The 16,448-nt window shown below is 43.6% G+C and overlaps 1 protein-coding gene across 2 annotated transcripts in view; it reads left to right on the top strand.

The window, feature by feature from the left end:
* Window positions 1-488: 488 nt before the first annotated feature.
* nkain4 (sodium/potassium transporting ATPase interacting 4) overlaps window positions 489-16,448 on the top strand; it is a 58,618-nt gene continuing 42,658 nt past the window's right edge. Inside the window, exon 1 of one of the 2 annotated variants that reach the window (XM_008413926.2) lies at window positions 489-813. In XM_008413926.2, the coding sequence (XP_008412148.1) occupies window positions 760-813 (54 nt within the window). In that variant the 5' untranslated portion in view covers window positions 489-759. The remainder of the gene's footprint in view (window positions 814-16,448) is intronic. The other variant, XM_008413927.2, reaches the window with a different exon arrangement.

Genomic DNA, 16,448 nt, shown 5'->3' with positions numbered 1-16,448 from the left:
ATTAGTACAAGAGTCTGCCCTGGTGTGCAACCAGGTTATTGCAGTTTTTTTGTGTTTGTGTCCTTCGAACAGATTTCTTTATTTTTTCTCCTGAATTGAACGGGTTATATGTCGAATTAAATATAAAAAGATTTGAAGCATTTTGCCATATTCTACAGGGTCAAAAAAAGTTGTGAAAGCCACTGTTGAGGTATTTGTTAAGGCTATGTGTATTGCTTTCTTTCTAAACGTTTTAAAGTGTAAAATAATGCTAAAACACTGCAATGGACAGGTGACCCTTCCAGGGTGTACCATGCTTCTCACCCAATGCCTGCCCTGCAAGGATAAGCGTGTTTAGGTAATGGATGGATGGAATATGCTGAAACACAATGGCAATAAGTTTTGACTCTTAAATGAGTGCTTTAGACTGGTTTTGTAACATGCTTCCTTGTCTTGAAACAAAAGAGAGCGTGCAACTTTTTTTTTTTTTTTTNTTTTTTTTTTTTTTTTTTTTTTACACACACCGGCTTGCTCCCAGTCTCCCAGCCAGTCACCTCCAGTGCGACCGGTCGGCCAGAGCGGAGGTAAACAGACACGTCCGGAGCAACCCAGACCGGAGGCAGCCGACCCTGGTCGCTGTTCCCAGGGCTCAGTTAAAAAGACGCCGGAGGAGGATGGGACAAAGCCGGTGTTTGGATCAAGACTGAGTCTGGACGGCACGCCGAGAGCTCGATACCAAGTCCTTCACACCGCGTCACCGCGTTTCCCTCCGCTGACACAATGGGCTGCTGCAGCGGACGATGCACTCTCATTTTTATTTGCACTTTACAGCTGGTAAGTTTGTGCACTTGTTTTTGCTACTTTTGAAAATTGGGAAAACAGCTTTAATGTGAGGACAGACAGACATTTTTCGGTTTTGTGTTTTAGTTTTTTTTTTTGTTTGTTTAGTTTTTTTTTAAGTGCAGGTTTTTTTTTGTTTGAAGTCCTCTTAACGGAAAGAAAACATGCTGCTCTGAAGAACATTCATGAACTCCACTCTGAATAATGTGATTAAGGTCCCACTCTTTGTTGAGAGAGCACCAGGGGTCCTCCAACCACCACACACATTCAAGGTTTGCTACTCACAGTAAACCTCACCCAGCATGACCCCCTGATGCTGCTGCGACCTTTCTATGTAAATAAAGGTGAAACCTGCATTTACGGGATGATCTTAATGTTTGGGAGTTGTGTTCATCAGGAAACATCATACACCGAAGCGTGTGAATCCAACGAAGCATCACTCAGCTTTTCCAAGTTCATAAAGTCACCGAAAGTAACATTAAAAGGATTGTAGTGACGTCTCAAATGATGCTCCTCAGGCTGGCCTTTCTCTCCATCCCTGAGCAGAGTTTACTTGACGGAGCGTGACAGTGTAATTTATGGCGGCATTAAAAGTGAGCTTGGTCATGCCATCGACTAAAACGCCACTCTCAACATCTGAGAAAGCAATAAAACGTTCCTTTCAAAGAGACAAACAGGGAGGTTTTGATGTATTGCATCATGCATGAAGTAATTCAAAACAGAAACTGAGTGGAGAGGTTAAGAAGGGGCATGCACTTTCTTTTCACCCATTATCTTATTTAACTATTAACCATGCCATCACTTCTAGATTTTTCTGTGGGTTAAGTTAAGTTTCTGGACGTTGCTATGCCTCAAGTTATTTATTTAGAACCATGACGCTGACAATCTAATGCGCTATTTCTGCTTCATACTGTCCAAATTATGCTGTATCTTAAGAAAGTGGAACTGTTTAAGTTACTGTTTTTTGACAAGGGGGCTTATTTTTCATTTGCTAGAATATTTTGCTTGATAACTTTTATGTCAGAGACACATATTTGCATGAGTTTAATTGAAGCCCTTTTCTCTCTCTTTGTTTTAAGAATAGGTATACCAGCCACGTTTCACCCACAAAGTCAAATAATACAGCTCTACCATGGTGTCTATTTCTGTTTTAGGTTTTGACAAATATTACTTTAAATGTAATCGTTGAATCACTTATGAATGTGGTGTGACATTTTGCGTTACGACAGAAAAATCACAGGGACGATCATATTAAAGGACATTTTAAAAATCAAGTCAGTTACTAAAATCTCCTCAGCATAACTGAGCTCATATGACCACGCCTTCATTGTTAAAATAAGTCAAATAGATAAGAGACAGGAGACTTATGACATTATAGTGACAGAATCAGACACAAGAAACTATTATCAACTCTTAAAATTGTGTCTAAGTCTCTTAGGTAATTCACCTCGAGCCACACACCTGTTTTTCCTTTGCAAGCCTCAGGCCGTTTCGCCTCATCAAAAAGAAGGAGGTCAACCATTTTTAACGTGATTTATATAGATGTCAGCTGGTCCCTTAAAAGGCCCCTGAAGATTTCTGCGGACGGCTTCGTTTCCTTCCCCGCCGCCGTTTCTTGATGACCTCACATTTCCTGTCGCGGAGCCACACAACACCACAAACACACTCGCACCTCCGTGCTGACAAGTGTGATCTGTGAACGAGGGGGTTGTGCTAAGCCCTTTTGTGACCCTTTGAAGGACCCTCTGGTTGTGTATGTGTTTTGTCTGCATGAATATACATGTGAGCATGTGCTCTGAGCAGCACCAGGGACGCCCTGCGCTCTTCTGGCTTATACCTATGAATCCACAATGAGCCAGGTTATTCCCTGCCCAATTCACCGTAAAAAATAGAAAATAAAAAACTGCCATTAACAAAACAGCGCAGTCTTCTCCTCAGATGTAAAAATAGCCCTTGTAAACCACAGCGTGAGCTAATTAGCTCAACAGAGTGCTTTGATCAAACCTCTTTTGGCATCTCGGCCATACCCTAATTGAATTGTGGTGCGCTCTGCTCATCAACAGGCCGGCCGAGCGCTGGGACTCATCTCTCTGGGACAGAAGGCAGCAGATAATGAGCCTATATTGATCGAAATGCCTCAGTTCCTTTTTCCCTTTGCTGCCTAACTGTTGCAGACAGCAGTGCTGGATGGTTGTCAGGATCCTGATCAGCCCTGGAGAGTAGCAAGTACTGGCTGGAAGCCCTGTCTCTGTAATGATTTGTTTGTACTCAGAGACACAAGTAAGCTCAGTTTTTTTTTTTTGTCTTTTTTTATTTATTTATTTATTTGTCTCAGCGGGTTGGCAGCTTAAGGTGCCGCCCTGAAGTTGACCCAGACCGGAAGGGTTTCGATTGGTTAAAACAAAAACAAGACTATTGTAAATGTCAGCAGCTGGACATGATGAGGATGTTGTTGTTGTAAATGAAGCTGGTGGCTCCTTGGATAGAAGCTGCATTTGTCCTGAGCTTACAAGAAAGGCAAACTGAGCTGTTTAAAATATAAAACGCTGACAGTCAAAGTGTGGAAACTGAAGGAACTCAACACTCAAGGTGTGTTTTGACTGTGAAACACCCAACGCTTTTTCTCAGGCTTATTTGCAGTCACTGTAAATGTCACAGAAGCAAATTTTGATGGGGTTTTCACAGACTTCTGTGCTCTGAGGTGAGAGAAGGAGCAACAGCTTCTTCAGGATTAAAACCCTCTGCATAACTATAGGGTTCTCAACATTTCACAGCATTTACACTCGGAAACAGAGATGTGATACTTTCAGTGTCTGAGGAAGTTTGTAGCGTTCACTGAAGAGAAAAAAGAGAAACATGTTTTGCACAGACAGAGCAGCAGCCTCAGGTATTTTCTTAAAAATATGTGTTGTGATTGGTTTTATTTGTACCCATAAATAGATAACTATTTATTAAACATTTTACAGTTAAAAATCTATATTTTTTTTACTTTAATCTAAACATCACAGATAAACTATCCTTGTTCTTGGAAGCGGTTCTTTACTGGAAATAGGCCTTGAAGGAGCTTTTTTCTGCTGCAGGAAACTTTACCAGGAGTTTTTGTTGTTTCCACTGCAGAAGCCAGCGGCAGATCAGATTAATGTCCTCATCAAAGTCTTGTAAATGTAAATGTTACAAGATTTTACGGTTTTTATGTTTTGAGAGAATAAGAACATTGATAACCCCCAGCAGTGTTTATTGTTAATCAATTGTAAGGTTAAAAGAAAGGATTGCAAGTGGCTGCTGTTCCTCTGGAAAATGTGTTGCAATGTTTCTTTATCTAAAAAGCTCCTTTGAGTCACAAGTGGTTTAAATTAATTTTCAACATGCAACCACTGTAAAATGTGATGTTGTGGACGTACAACACTGGGTTTTAATCCCGAAGAGATCTCCCCTGTCCTTTCCTCTTGCTTCTCGAGACAAGAAGAAGTCTGTGCTGGCAAAAAGTTTAACTAAAAATTAATTTGAGTTATCCTTTTCTATAATGTTGGGAGTGATGTCACAAAAATGTGATTGCTGTTACAAGATTATTGACTGTTGCATTAGTTTTCCATCATTGTCTGGAGTTTGTATCGATATGGTTACAAACAGATTCTTGTTTCAATCTGTTTTGAGTTCAATTATTTGGATTTTGAACTATAACTGGAAATAATCTGATAGTAATAATGTTGTGTTGGTCTGATTTCACAGCATTTTCTGTCGCGTTCTTGAATCTGCTGTTTTAGTGGGCAAAGACGTTTTGAAAGACTGTTGGAATCGTGTTTTTAAACAATTCAACTGCACAATTTTTTTGGCACATCTTTTTGTCCACACCTCAAAAATGGGACATTTTCACTCAAAGTTATCGTTTGGTGAGAATGTCATATAGGTACACTACTCCCAGGGCAGACAAACACACTCTCCCAGATCGGCACTCTATTTTCCCTGAATGAACTAATTGCTCTGATAGACAGAACACACAGACCAGCAGCTCATGAACCGTTTCTCATTCTCAGACACGCCCAGAATTACAGCTGCACATTCCTCACTGTGAGGGAAAGGTTAGAAGGTCTGATGATGGGTGAAGATTAAAGCCTTTGGGTAAAAGATGCACAAACAGCTTTTGAGATATTTTGGAAGACAAGATAAAGTAGAAGTTTCATTTGATCTCTTGGGAGAGAACAACAGATGCTGCAGAGGGGTGTTGAATTGGAAAAGTTTGGCGGGAAAAGTTTTCAAAAGTTCCTCATAAGAAAGCTTTGTCCTTGTTTAAGGTGTTTTTGCAGTTGTTATTATTGTCGTCGTTATTATTCATAAAGCAGATGGAAACTTTTTTTTTTTTTTTGCAAATGATTTTCCTTGTGGGAGATTGAGATCAGTTGAAAGAGCAGCTGTTTCTATTCTGAACTAAAGAAAAGATTTATAGTTTAGATTTATGACTCCAAAAATGGCTCTAAAGGCACAAACTTGGTTTCAGAATTGGACTGAACAGAGTCAGTCAAAAGTCAGTTCACATCTTCTTTTAGAGCGGCACTCTAAACCAACAGACACATGAACAGCTTGCAGCCATAACACTTTAGTCATCAATAATTACAATTTTTGCTGAAATCACTTAGCTTGTGAAATATGAAGGATCTCTTTCTATAAGTTTTGGCCACACCTGGTAAATCAAAAGTGCAAGGAAGACGAGCTAAGAGCTGCTTTAATCGTATTAAACTAGAGCAAAGCAAGCTAACATTAGCCTAGCATGTCAGAAAACGTGTTCCAAAGCAGAGATCCACAGCAGTGCTGATTCGAGAAAATATTTCATAAAGTTATGTTTGCTTTAGAGAAGAGTGTTATTATAGCATTAGAAAACCAGTAGAGGGTTAATACTGACTTCATTTTAAAGTTTATGTTTATGTTTAGCAGCACTCATTTTAAATCTCAGACTGGCAACCAGAAGGAATTTGATATTTTTAAATGAGTTTATTAAATGGGTTTAGCCCTAAACACTGTTTATCAGCCTCTGATTTTGGTGTGGGGATCAGTAAATCCCCCAAAGAACATATTAAGTAATAATATATGGAAGTTTCAGTGACACAAGCCCTTCTTGTTTTTTTTTTTCCTTTTTAAACCATTTGAGTGTTTTTCACCAACAATTCTTGCATGTATTTGCCCACCAGGTTAGTCAATGTCACTTGCCATCCTTTCCTCTATTCTTTGATTTATTTAGCTAAATAATAAATCCATTTTATCTGGAATGTGTCATTGTTTTCCTACACATGCAAGGACTTGGATCATTAGCTTCACAAGAGCAGTAAAATGCAAATTTCCTGATGCATGTATGCCATGAATATATATCAATACAATTTGATACACATCAATTTGTATCGATATTCAGCTTGAATTTAAGTGTGCGCACACAAAGTGCCCTGACCTCATCTCATATATTACTTTGTCACCCTGTTGTAATTGAGGGTTATTACTAGAGCTGAAACAACCTGCATGGCAGTAAAACACTATGCTGTCAGGCCTGCAGAGCAGGGAGTTACGGTTAGCGCTGTCGGATAATCCTGCCGTTCCTCACCGGTTCCCAGCAGAGGTGATAGATCATAACATGGTGGGATTAGAAATATGAAAGATGCTGCTGTGAAGCGCACCAGTATTTCAGTTTAACTGGGTACAGATGCAGACATCTGTTCGGGGTAACTTGTTGGTTGAGTGTTTTGCAGAGAGTGTGTAACTTCTTTATCACGCCTGTGCTGGAGCGTAGTGTGATTAATGATAATCAACTGTATTTCTTCAGCACCCCCAGGTTGATAGAAGAGATATATCGGTGGTAGGAGATTAAATGCTCACAGCTCTTTTATCTCTTCTTCTCTGTCTTTGCCTTCCTCGGGTTTCTATTGAGTTTTTATAACCCTTTTCCAGGCTGTGATTCATACCATCAGGGGCAACAACCCATTTGTTTGGTGTTTGCTTTAGTTTGCGCAGATAGTGGCAAACAAAGAAAGGATCGCTATCTGATTTATCCTTGCGGGAATACATTTTCTCTCTTTGTGTTGGACGGAGCAGATTTTATAGGGAGAGTTCTCCAAGATCCAATGGTTTCTTTAGTCATTTCCATTTTTTTAATGGGAAACTTTTGGTCTAATTTAGTCTGAGCAGTGTGCGATTTCTAAAAATGCAAGCATCTGCCTACATTGATTACCATGTTGACCAGACTGTAAATGAAATGGGAGCAGTGTTTGTATTCTTATATTGCTTCTTGATATGCAACTTTCCTGTTACTTTTAATAGAGATCTAAGAAGTGCGATATGCATTTGTATTCACCACCAAGTCAATACTTTGTCAGAACCAACTTTTGCTGCAGTCGTACCGCAAGTCTTTTAGGGTGTCTCTCTACCAACTTTGCACTTCAAAAGGCTGAAATTTTTCCCCCGTACTGCTCGACAAAATAACAAAGCTCAGTCAGATGGGATTCAGAGTGGCAATAAACAGCAAATTTCAAGTCTCAATAGAATTTAAGTTCTGTGCTTGAACTGATCCGTATATTGCAGATCTAAACCGCATTGTAGCTTTAGATGTATGTTTAGATGCGTTGTTGTTCTGGAAGTTAAGACTGCTTCAGTTTCAAGTATTTTGTGGCCTCCAATAGGTTTTCCAAAAGAATTCCTGCATGGACTAAATCCATCTCTGGCCAGCTTCCCTGTCCCTGCCTAAGAAAAAAAAAACCCTCCCCTCAGCATGATGCTGCCATCACCATATTTCTGTGTTTGCATTGTTTTCCACCAAACATATAATTTTAAGCCAAAACGTTGAGGCTTAAACATCTCTCATTAACATGTGTGCTGTGTTTGGTAGATGGCTCCAGGAAAACTGTAGTTTGTTTTCTTTCAACAATGGATAGATCTAGAACTTCAATCACAGACGAAAAAAACAAAACAACAACTCATCTTTCTAATCAACAATGATTTTGGAGCTGTTAGTGGCTGCTTTTGCACCAACAATCCACCAAAGGTTGAACCGTCCAAATATTGTGGCAGATGAGATTCTGCTGAAAATGCTTCTCCTTTATCTCAATGCAAATTGTAAAATACTGCTCGTTTGGTCCTTGTATAAAAAAATTTCACTTATTTCAAATACACGCTTCTCCAATTGACTGTTGACCAGAGAAACTGCATTAAGTCCCAACCTTGTCTTACTTTGTCTCTGGGTGTTTACTATTTTCTTTTTGAAGGTCAGACAGGTTGCCGTAATTAGCCTGTGTGTTTAGCGGTGAGCTTGCTGTCAGTCGGACCCCTGGTGTTCAGCGCTGATTGTGGTCTTGGCCCAGGCTGCCTTGATTGCTTCGCTTGAACAGCCCTCATCCACGGAAGAGCAGATCCTGACAGGTCATGTCTGGCCTTAGCTGCCAAAAAAAAAGAAGAAAAAAAAAGCCCCATCAAAAGACGTTGATTAAACGGAGGCTTCCACTGAGTCACAGGGCAAGGTGACTCCTTAACACATTCACACACACATCCCCTACCTCTGGAGCTTCAGTATGTCATCATCTCACCTGGGTTTTTTTTTTTCTTTTTGGAGGTGAAGCTCTGCTTGAATGTTTAATGAATGCAAAAAGCTAACAAAGCTGTCTGGTGTCTCCTTTTCCCTCCCATTTTACGGCACTACCCCCACCGGGCCCCCCGCACATCGCCCCCCTGCTGAGATTAGAGGTTGGAATATGTTTAAATTATTGATTGCCATTTGATTTAAGAGAGCCTCTGGAGATTTTGGCTAGATAGAAAGGTGCGTAAAAGGCGAGAGGGAGAAATGAACTGGGGGATGGGAAAAGGTTCAACCTCTCCCTGTGAGCTAATAAGTTTGACCCTAGATATCTGAGGTCGCCGTGTTTTCTTTTCACTTTTTTAATTTAAAGTTCTACTTTTCTTCATTCACCCGTTTTCATGGCCTGCAACAGAAAGCATATGAGGAAGAAAAGAAGACGACTTGATTTAAATCAAGTTGGCACCATTATAAGAGCGGCGAATGCAGACAACATCTGTGGGTTAGATTGCTGCAAACTTAAGGGGTTGTACATCTTTCTCTTAGAGCAGCTGTCACTCCAAAGATGTCTATTTTGATCCCTATCCTTTAGTCACATCCAGCTGGGGATTTTTCATATCCAGCTCCCTCTTTTTACAACCTCAGTTTAAAACCTAATCACATGTTGAAATGAATTAAGCCTTCCTTGTTGCTAACTTCTTTTTCAGTCGTGGCTGCAGTTTTGAATCCGCATTCATGCTCTCAGCATGTTAGTTTTAATAATATGTGTGTGCTTGTGGCAAACCCCCTCCACCCCGCCACTCCTCTCATTCCCAGGTGACCTTTATTACAACCAGTCTCCATTTTAATGTGTTCAATTTAACACACCATTAATGTTGTGGTTATAGTGAAAACACTGGGCTGGCAGATGCGAGCGTGTCGACGCTCCCGTTCAGGCGCTGGCTCACGGTGGCGTGTCTGTGTGTGTGTGTGTGTGTTCCACATCGGTGACGCTGCAATATTCAGCCATAATGGAGATAAAACTGGGACTGTTTGAGAGCCCATTTCTCTCTTTCCATTCCAGTGGTTCCATTGGTGTCATTTGTTATAGTGTGGCACTGAATAAATTGCTTTGGGAGTTCCACAGCTGTGATGACTATCTTGACAGATCACACTCAGCTGAATGCATATTCGTCTCAATCAAATTTTCCTCCTCAACTTTGGGGTTTTAGTCCTTCTTTCATGAGCGACTGATGAGTTCTCAGTTCTTTTTTTTTTTTTTTTTTTGCGGTAAATATTTAGAGAGATCCGAGCTACAAACTCTCAACAAATATGTTGGTCGAAAAGAGAGATGTGTAGATTATCTGAACCTCAAAAGAAATCACAACATCAGCTGTTGCTGTACGGTGTAGTTAGGGCGTATCTTTGTCTAAATATCTCTACTAACTAAGACTAATACTCCTGCCAGACTATTGTGTATGAGCCCTTTGTTTCAATAGAATCGAAAGCCATAATTCTGTCAGAAAATAATTCTCCAACATCGCCTTCCTAAGCACATAACACCGCAGCATAAGCAACATGCACAATCCTGTTAATCCTGTGAGAGATTAAACACATGGATGCTCTTACTCAAAACAACAAGCATTGCTAATTATTACTGCTGGGATACAGCCTATTGTCAAAACCTGAGATGGAAGGTGTTGAGTCACACTGAGAACAAGTTTGGGCTCAGGCTTTGAAACTGTAGCAATTAACTGAAGCTTTCAGTTTGTGTTGTTACAATATGTAATTTTCCTTCAGGATATTTATTTCATAATCTAAATTGAATAAAACTGAATTGATTTGAATTTCAAGTTATGACTAATTTAAGACTGAATCTAATTAGGCAGAGAAACAAAACCTCTGCAGTTTAAGACTGAATCTAACAGTCCAGCTACTTTATAAGATATATTTTGGTAGTATCTGTCTGGAGATCCTATCTTTATAGACAAAAATAGGTATCGCAAATGTTTCTCAGATGTTTGTGTTAATATGGAAATGATGTGATGAAACGGATGCTACAGATTTATCAGCTGCCAATCTGTGCTGCATGTCTCCTGCTCTACTGCATACCGAGGTCTAGTAACATAGTTTGAACGGATTGCCATGTTCAGGAAACCAGTTTGTGATTTGAGCTTTGTGACATGGTGCGTTGTCCTGCTGAAAGTAAGGATGGGTACACTGGGATGGACACTTTCAGCAACAATACTCACTGTGCTCTTTAATTGATTCTTTGGTTTTAACGGTCCAAAAGGTGTCAGAAGATATCCCTCAAGCCATTACACATCCAGGATGAGCCAGAACCATTGGTAGAATTGGTACCATTGGTACCAATTGGTACCAATTGTATGGATACGTGTATGGGTACACGTATCCATACACGTGTACATACACATATGGATACGTGTACCCATACGTGTATGGGTGCACGTATCCATACAATATTGTTTTGAATGCCCAGTTTTAACAACATTCAATTGGCTCTGCTGGAATTGAAACTTTTTGAATCAGGCTATGGTTTTCCAGTCCTTTACTGGAATTATGGTCAAATTATGGTGAACATGTATGGATTTTAGGCTCAGTTTCCTGTACGAAGCTGATGGAAGTGGCACCTGTTTGGTCTTCAGCTGTAGCCCATCCATCCATCCATCCATCCATTTTCTTCCGCTTATCCGGGGTCGGGTCGCAGGGGCAGCAGCTTCAGAAGGGAGGCCCAGACTTCCCTCTCCCCAGCCACTTCTTCCAGCTCCTCCGGGGGAATCCCAAGGCGTTCCCAGGCCAGCCGAGAGACGTAATCCCTCCAGCGTGTCCTGGGTCTTCCCCGAGGCCTCCTCCCGGTGGGACGTGCCCGGAACACCTCACCAGGGAGGCGTCCAGGAGGCATCCTTACCAGATGCCCGAGCCACCTCAACTGGCTCCTCTCGACGTGGAGGAGCAGCGGCTCTACTCTGAGTCCCTCCCGGATGACCGAGCTTCTCACCCTATCTCTAAGGGAGAGCCCAGCCACCCTGCGGAGGAAACTCATTTCGGCCGCTTGTACCCGTGATCTCGTTCTTTCGGTCATGACCCAAAGCTCATGACCATAGATGAGGGTGGGAACGTAGATCGACCGGTAAATCGAGAGCTTCGCTTTTTGGCTCAGCTCTCTCTTCACCACGACGGACCGGTACAGCGCCCGCTTCACAGTAGACGCTGCCCCAATCCGCCTGTCGATCTCCCGTTCCCTTCTTCCCTCATTCGTGAACAAGATCCCCAGATACTTAAACTCCTCCACTTGAGGCAGGACGACCCCCCTGACCCGGAGAAGGCACTCTACCCTTTTCCGGCTCAAGACCATGGCCTCGGATTTGGAGGCACTGAGCCTCATCCCGGCCGCTTCACACTCGGCTGCGAACCGCTCCAGTGAGAGCTGCAGATCACGTTCCGATGAAGCCAACAGGACCACATCATCCGCAAAAAGCAGAGATGCGATCCTAAGGCCACCAAAACGGATCCCCTCAACACCTCGGCTGTGCCTAGAAATTCTGTCCATAAAAGTAATGAACAGAATCGGTGACAAAGGGCAGCCTTGGCGGAGTCCAACTCTCACCGGAAACGAGCCCGACTTACTGCCGGCAATGCGGACCAGACTCTGACACCGGTCATACAGGGACCTGACAGCCCGTATCAAAGGGCCCGGTACCCCATACTCCCGGAGTACCCCCCACAGGGCCCCCCGAGGGACACGGTCGAACGCCTTCTCCAAGTCCACAAAACACATGTAGACTGGTTGGGCGAACTCCCATGCACCCTCCAGGACCCCGCTGAGGGTGTAGAGCTGGTCCAGTGTTCCACGACCAGGACGAAAACCACACTGCTCTTCCTGAATCCGAGGTTCGACTATCCGACGGACCCTCCTCTCCAGGACCCCTGAATAGACCTTACCAGGGAGGCTTAAGAGTGTGATCCCCCTGTAATTGGAGCACACCCTCCGGTCCCCCTTTTTAAACAGGGGGACCACCACCCCAGTCTGCCAGTCCAGGGGAACTGCCCCCGATGTCCATGCGATATTGCAGAGTCGCGTTAGCCAACACAACCCCGCAACATCCAGAGCCTTAAGGAACTCCGGGCGGATCTCATCCACCCCCGGGGCCCTGCCACCGAGGAGCTTTTTGACCACCTCGGCGACCTCGTCCCCAGAGATTGGAGAGCCAAGCCCAGAGTCCCCATGCTCAGCTTCCTCAACAGAAGGCATGTTGGTGGGATTGAGGAGGTCTTCGAAGTATTCCGCCCACCGGCCCACAACGTCCCGAGTTGAGGTCAGCAGCGCACCATCCCCACTATAAACAGTGTTGGTGCTGCACTGCTTCCCCCTCCCGAGACGCCGGATGGTGGACCAGAATCGCCTCGAAGCCGTACGGAAGTCTGTCTCCATGGCCTCTCCAAACTCCTCCCACGCCCGAGTTTTTGCCTCAGCGACAACCCGAGCCGCATGCCGTTTCGCCCGCCGGTACCTATCAGCTGCTTCTGGAGTCCCACAGGCCAAAAAGGCCCGGTAGGACTCCTTCTTCAGCTTGACAGCATCCCTCACCGAAGGTGTCCACCAACGGGTTCGAGGGTTGCCGCCGCGACAGGCACCAACGACCTTGCGGCCGCAGCTCCGATAGGCCGCCTCGGCAATGGAGGTACGGAACATGGTCCACTCAGACTCAATGTCCCCCACCTCCCCCGGAACGTGTTCGAAGTTCTGCCGGAGATGAGAGTTGAAGCTCCGTCTCACAGGGGACTCCGCCAGACGTTCCCAGCAGACCCTCACTACACGTTTGGGCCTGCCAGGTTCTGACCGGCTTCCTCCCCCACCACCGGAGCCAACTCGTCACCAGGTAGTGGTCAGTGGACAGCTCCGCACCTCTCCTCACCCGAGTGTCCAAGACATACGGCCGCAAATCCGATGAGACGATGACAAAGTCAATCATCGAACTGCGGCCTAGGGCGTCCTGGTGCCAAGTGCACATATGGACGCCCTTATGCCTGAACATGGTGTTCGTGATGGACAATCCGTGACGAGCACAGAAGTCCAACAACAGAACACCGCTTGGGTTCAGATCGGGGGGGCCGTTCCTCCCAACCACGCCTCTCCAGGTCTCACTGTCATTGCCCACGTGAGCGTTGAAGTCTCCCAGTAGAACAAGGGAGTCCCCAGGAGGGGCACTCTCCAGTACCCCCTCTAAGGACTCCAAGAAGGGTGGGTAATCTGAACTGCCGTTCGGCCCGTAAGCACAAACAACAGTCAGAACCCGTCCCCCCACCCGTAGGCGGAGGGAGGCTACTCTCTCGTTCACCGGGGTGAACCCCAACGTACAGGCGCCCAAATGTGGGGCAACAAGTATGCCCACTCCAGCCCGGCGCCTCTCACCGTGGGCAACTCCAGAGTGGAAGTACGTCCAGCCCCTCTCAAGGAGACTGGTTCCAGAACCAGAGCCATGCGTCGAGGTGAGGCCGACTATTTCTAGCCGGAACCTCTCAGCCTCGCACACTAGCTCCGGCTCCTTCCCCACCAGAGAGGTGACGTTCCACCTCCCGAGAGCCAGCTTCTGCAGCCGAGGATCAGACCGCCAGGGTCCCCTCCCTTGGCTGCCGCCCATAGCACAATGCACCCGACCCCTTTGGCCCCTCGGACAGGTGGTGAGCCCATCGGAAGGGGGACCCACGTCTCCTCTTCGGGCTGAGCCCGGCCGGGCTCCGTGGGTAAAAGCCCGGCCACCAGGCGCTCGCCATCGTGCCCCACCTCCAGGCCTGGCTCCAGAGTGGGGCCCCRGTGACCCGCGTCCGGGCGAGGGAAAACGCAGTCCAAAGTTTGTATTCATCATAGGGGTCTTCGGGCTGCACTTTGTCTGGTTCCTCACCTAGGACCTGTCTGCCTTGGGTGACCCTACCAGGGGCATAAAGCCCCAGACAGCATAGCTCCTAGGATCATTGGGACACTCAAACCCCTCCACCACGATAAGGTGGCAGCCCAAGGAGAGGCAGCTGTAGCCCATCCTCAAGAAATCTTGGTTGTAAGAAGTTGGTATTTGGTCTATTGTTGCCTATGTATCATCTCAAATCAGTTTGTTCATTATTTTCTGACCTCTGACATCAACAAGGTCACTGCATTTGTTCTTCTTTTTGGCCACTCACTGTAAACCCAAGAGATGGTTGTGTGCGTAAAACTCCTAGTAGATCATATACAGCTGTACCACATTCAAACACACTTAAATTCTGTTTCTTCTTCTTTTTCTGATGCTCCATTTGAACTAACTAGTTCACACAGCCAAAATTCAAACTGTGACTGAAATTGATTTTTCGGCGATGCTACATCACTGAGTTCACTAAAATTGCAATTCTGTTAAAATGATCTAAAATCACCGAATCTAATTAGCTTAAATCATAAACTTAATCATAAACTTTACCGCAGAGAGCTTTACAGCACAATTCAGACAACACACAAAGGTAAAAGTTGAAAGTAGTTAAAGTCCCGAGGGCGATTTACTTCAAAGTGTGTATAGTCTTCTGAGGCTGGATTCTTTTATGTTCCTATATTGGCAGAGATATAATATTAGCTCATTACTAACAGGAGAAGTACTGGACAAATTTCATCCTAAAAAAATGTGCTGTTAAATTAATTCACCTTACTTTTATTGAAAACAACCCACTCCTGTTATTAAAGTGTTTTTAGTGTCAACATCTAAAGTGAGAGAGGTACTTAAAGGGAGTCGGTGATTTGTGTTTCACCGTGAAGACCGTATTTCAAACAGAAAAGAAGAAAGTGGCTTATGAAAGCACCCTGCCTGTTAATCCCTGTGTCTCTCTGGTAGGCCAAGCGCCACCGAGGGCTATCCATCTATCCAGCTCACCATGTGTCCATTGAAAGCCACACATACACTCACATACACCGTAACACACAAACTGAGATTGACACCATTAGTCACACGCTTTCATTGGGCCCAGGCAGTCACCGGGGCCTAATAACTTTATCCTGGCAGGAGGTGAAAAATTAGATTCGAGAAAGTTTTAAAGAAGTGCTTTAGTGTCTTCTGAGAGAGAGAAACATTTAAAAAAGACTTGCCAAAGTAGGGGACATTTGAAAAGTGTCAGGCACCAATGTGGCAAATGACTGCAGCCTGTTTTTGTCTTCAGAGCAGGGCAGCTGCTTCCTAATGGCCCTTTTTAACGGTTTTAACCTGAACCTAAGGAGTGAAAGTACAGAGGCATATTAATAGATCTTCTGCTGAGGTTACCTTGTAGGTAAGAGCAGTAATAGTCATAGGTGCTAACTGGAGTGTTCAGTAATAAAGATGAAAGAAAGCATACAAAATAACATACATATAAAAACCAGTGAAAACCAGATTATTTATACATTAAACATTAGCAGAGGGTGTGTTTTCTATTTAACATAAATGTAAACAGCGTAGCTCAGTGATTTATACTTTAGAATTTGATGAAAAACCTTTTTTCATGATGACTTAATTTTTTTATATATATATAATTTTGAGTATCACCAAATCTTTTTTCTGCCTAAAATGTTGTAACGCATTTTAAAGACATTTGTTCAAATCTTCTAACTTTGTTTTAATGACACGTGATCAGAATTAGGCTTTTATAAATTAGTATACAAATTAAAGCAAATTATGACTATGTACATATAAAAATTGCATTTGTTCAAAACTTTTTAACTCTAATACCTTAGTTTATTAAAGCAATCATAAGTTTTACTAGAATGTTGTAACTTGTGCAGGCTCACCCCAGTATTCAATATAACAATCAGTTTGTGTAAGAAGACAAATATATTCATCACACAGTGATTTAAAAAAAATTTAATATTATGTAACAATAATGCATGCTGCATTTTAATTCTGAAATATATTATTATGGTCATGGTGTGGCCTGTTTAGCAATGGGGAAGACCGGTGACTTCACAGTAAACAGTGATTGAGATCATCCACAGGGAGGGTAAGTCACACAACATTATTGCTAAAGAAGCTGGCTTTTCATAGTGTAATATTTCTAAGCATATTACCAGAAAGTTTAAGTGGAAGAAAAACAT

The sequence above is a fragment of the Poecilia reticulata genome, linkage group LG7 (genome assembly GCF_000633615.1).
Source record: "Poecilia reticulata strain Guanapo linkage group LG7, Guppy_female_1.0+MT, whole genome shotgun sequence".
In the NCBI taxonomy this organism is placed as follows: Eukaryota; Metazoa; Chordata; class Actinopteri; order Cyprinodontiformes; family Poeciliidae; genus Poecilia; species Poecilia reticulata.
The sequence above is the reverse complement of the archived record's forward strand: the minus strand, read 5'-3'. Positions and strand labels throughout refer to the sequence as shown.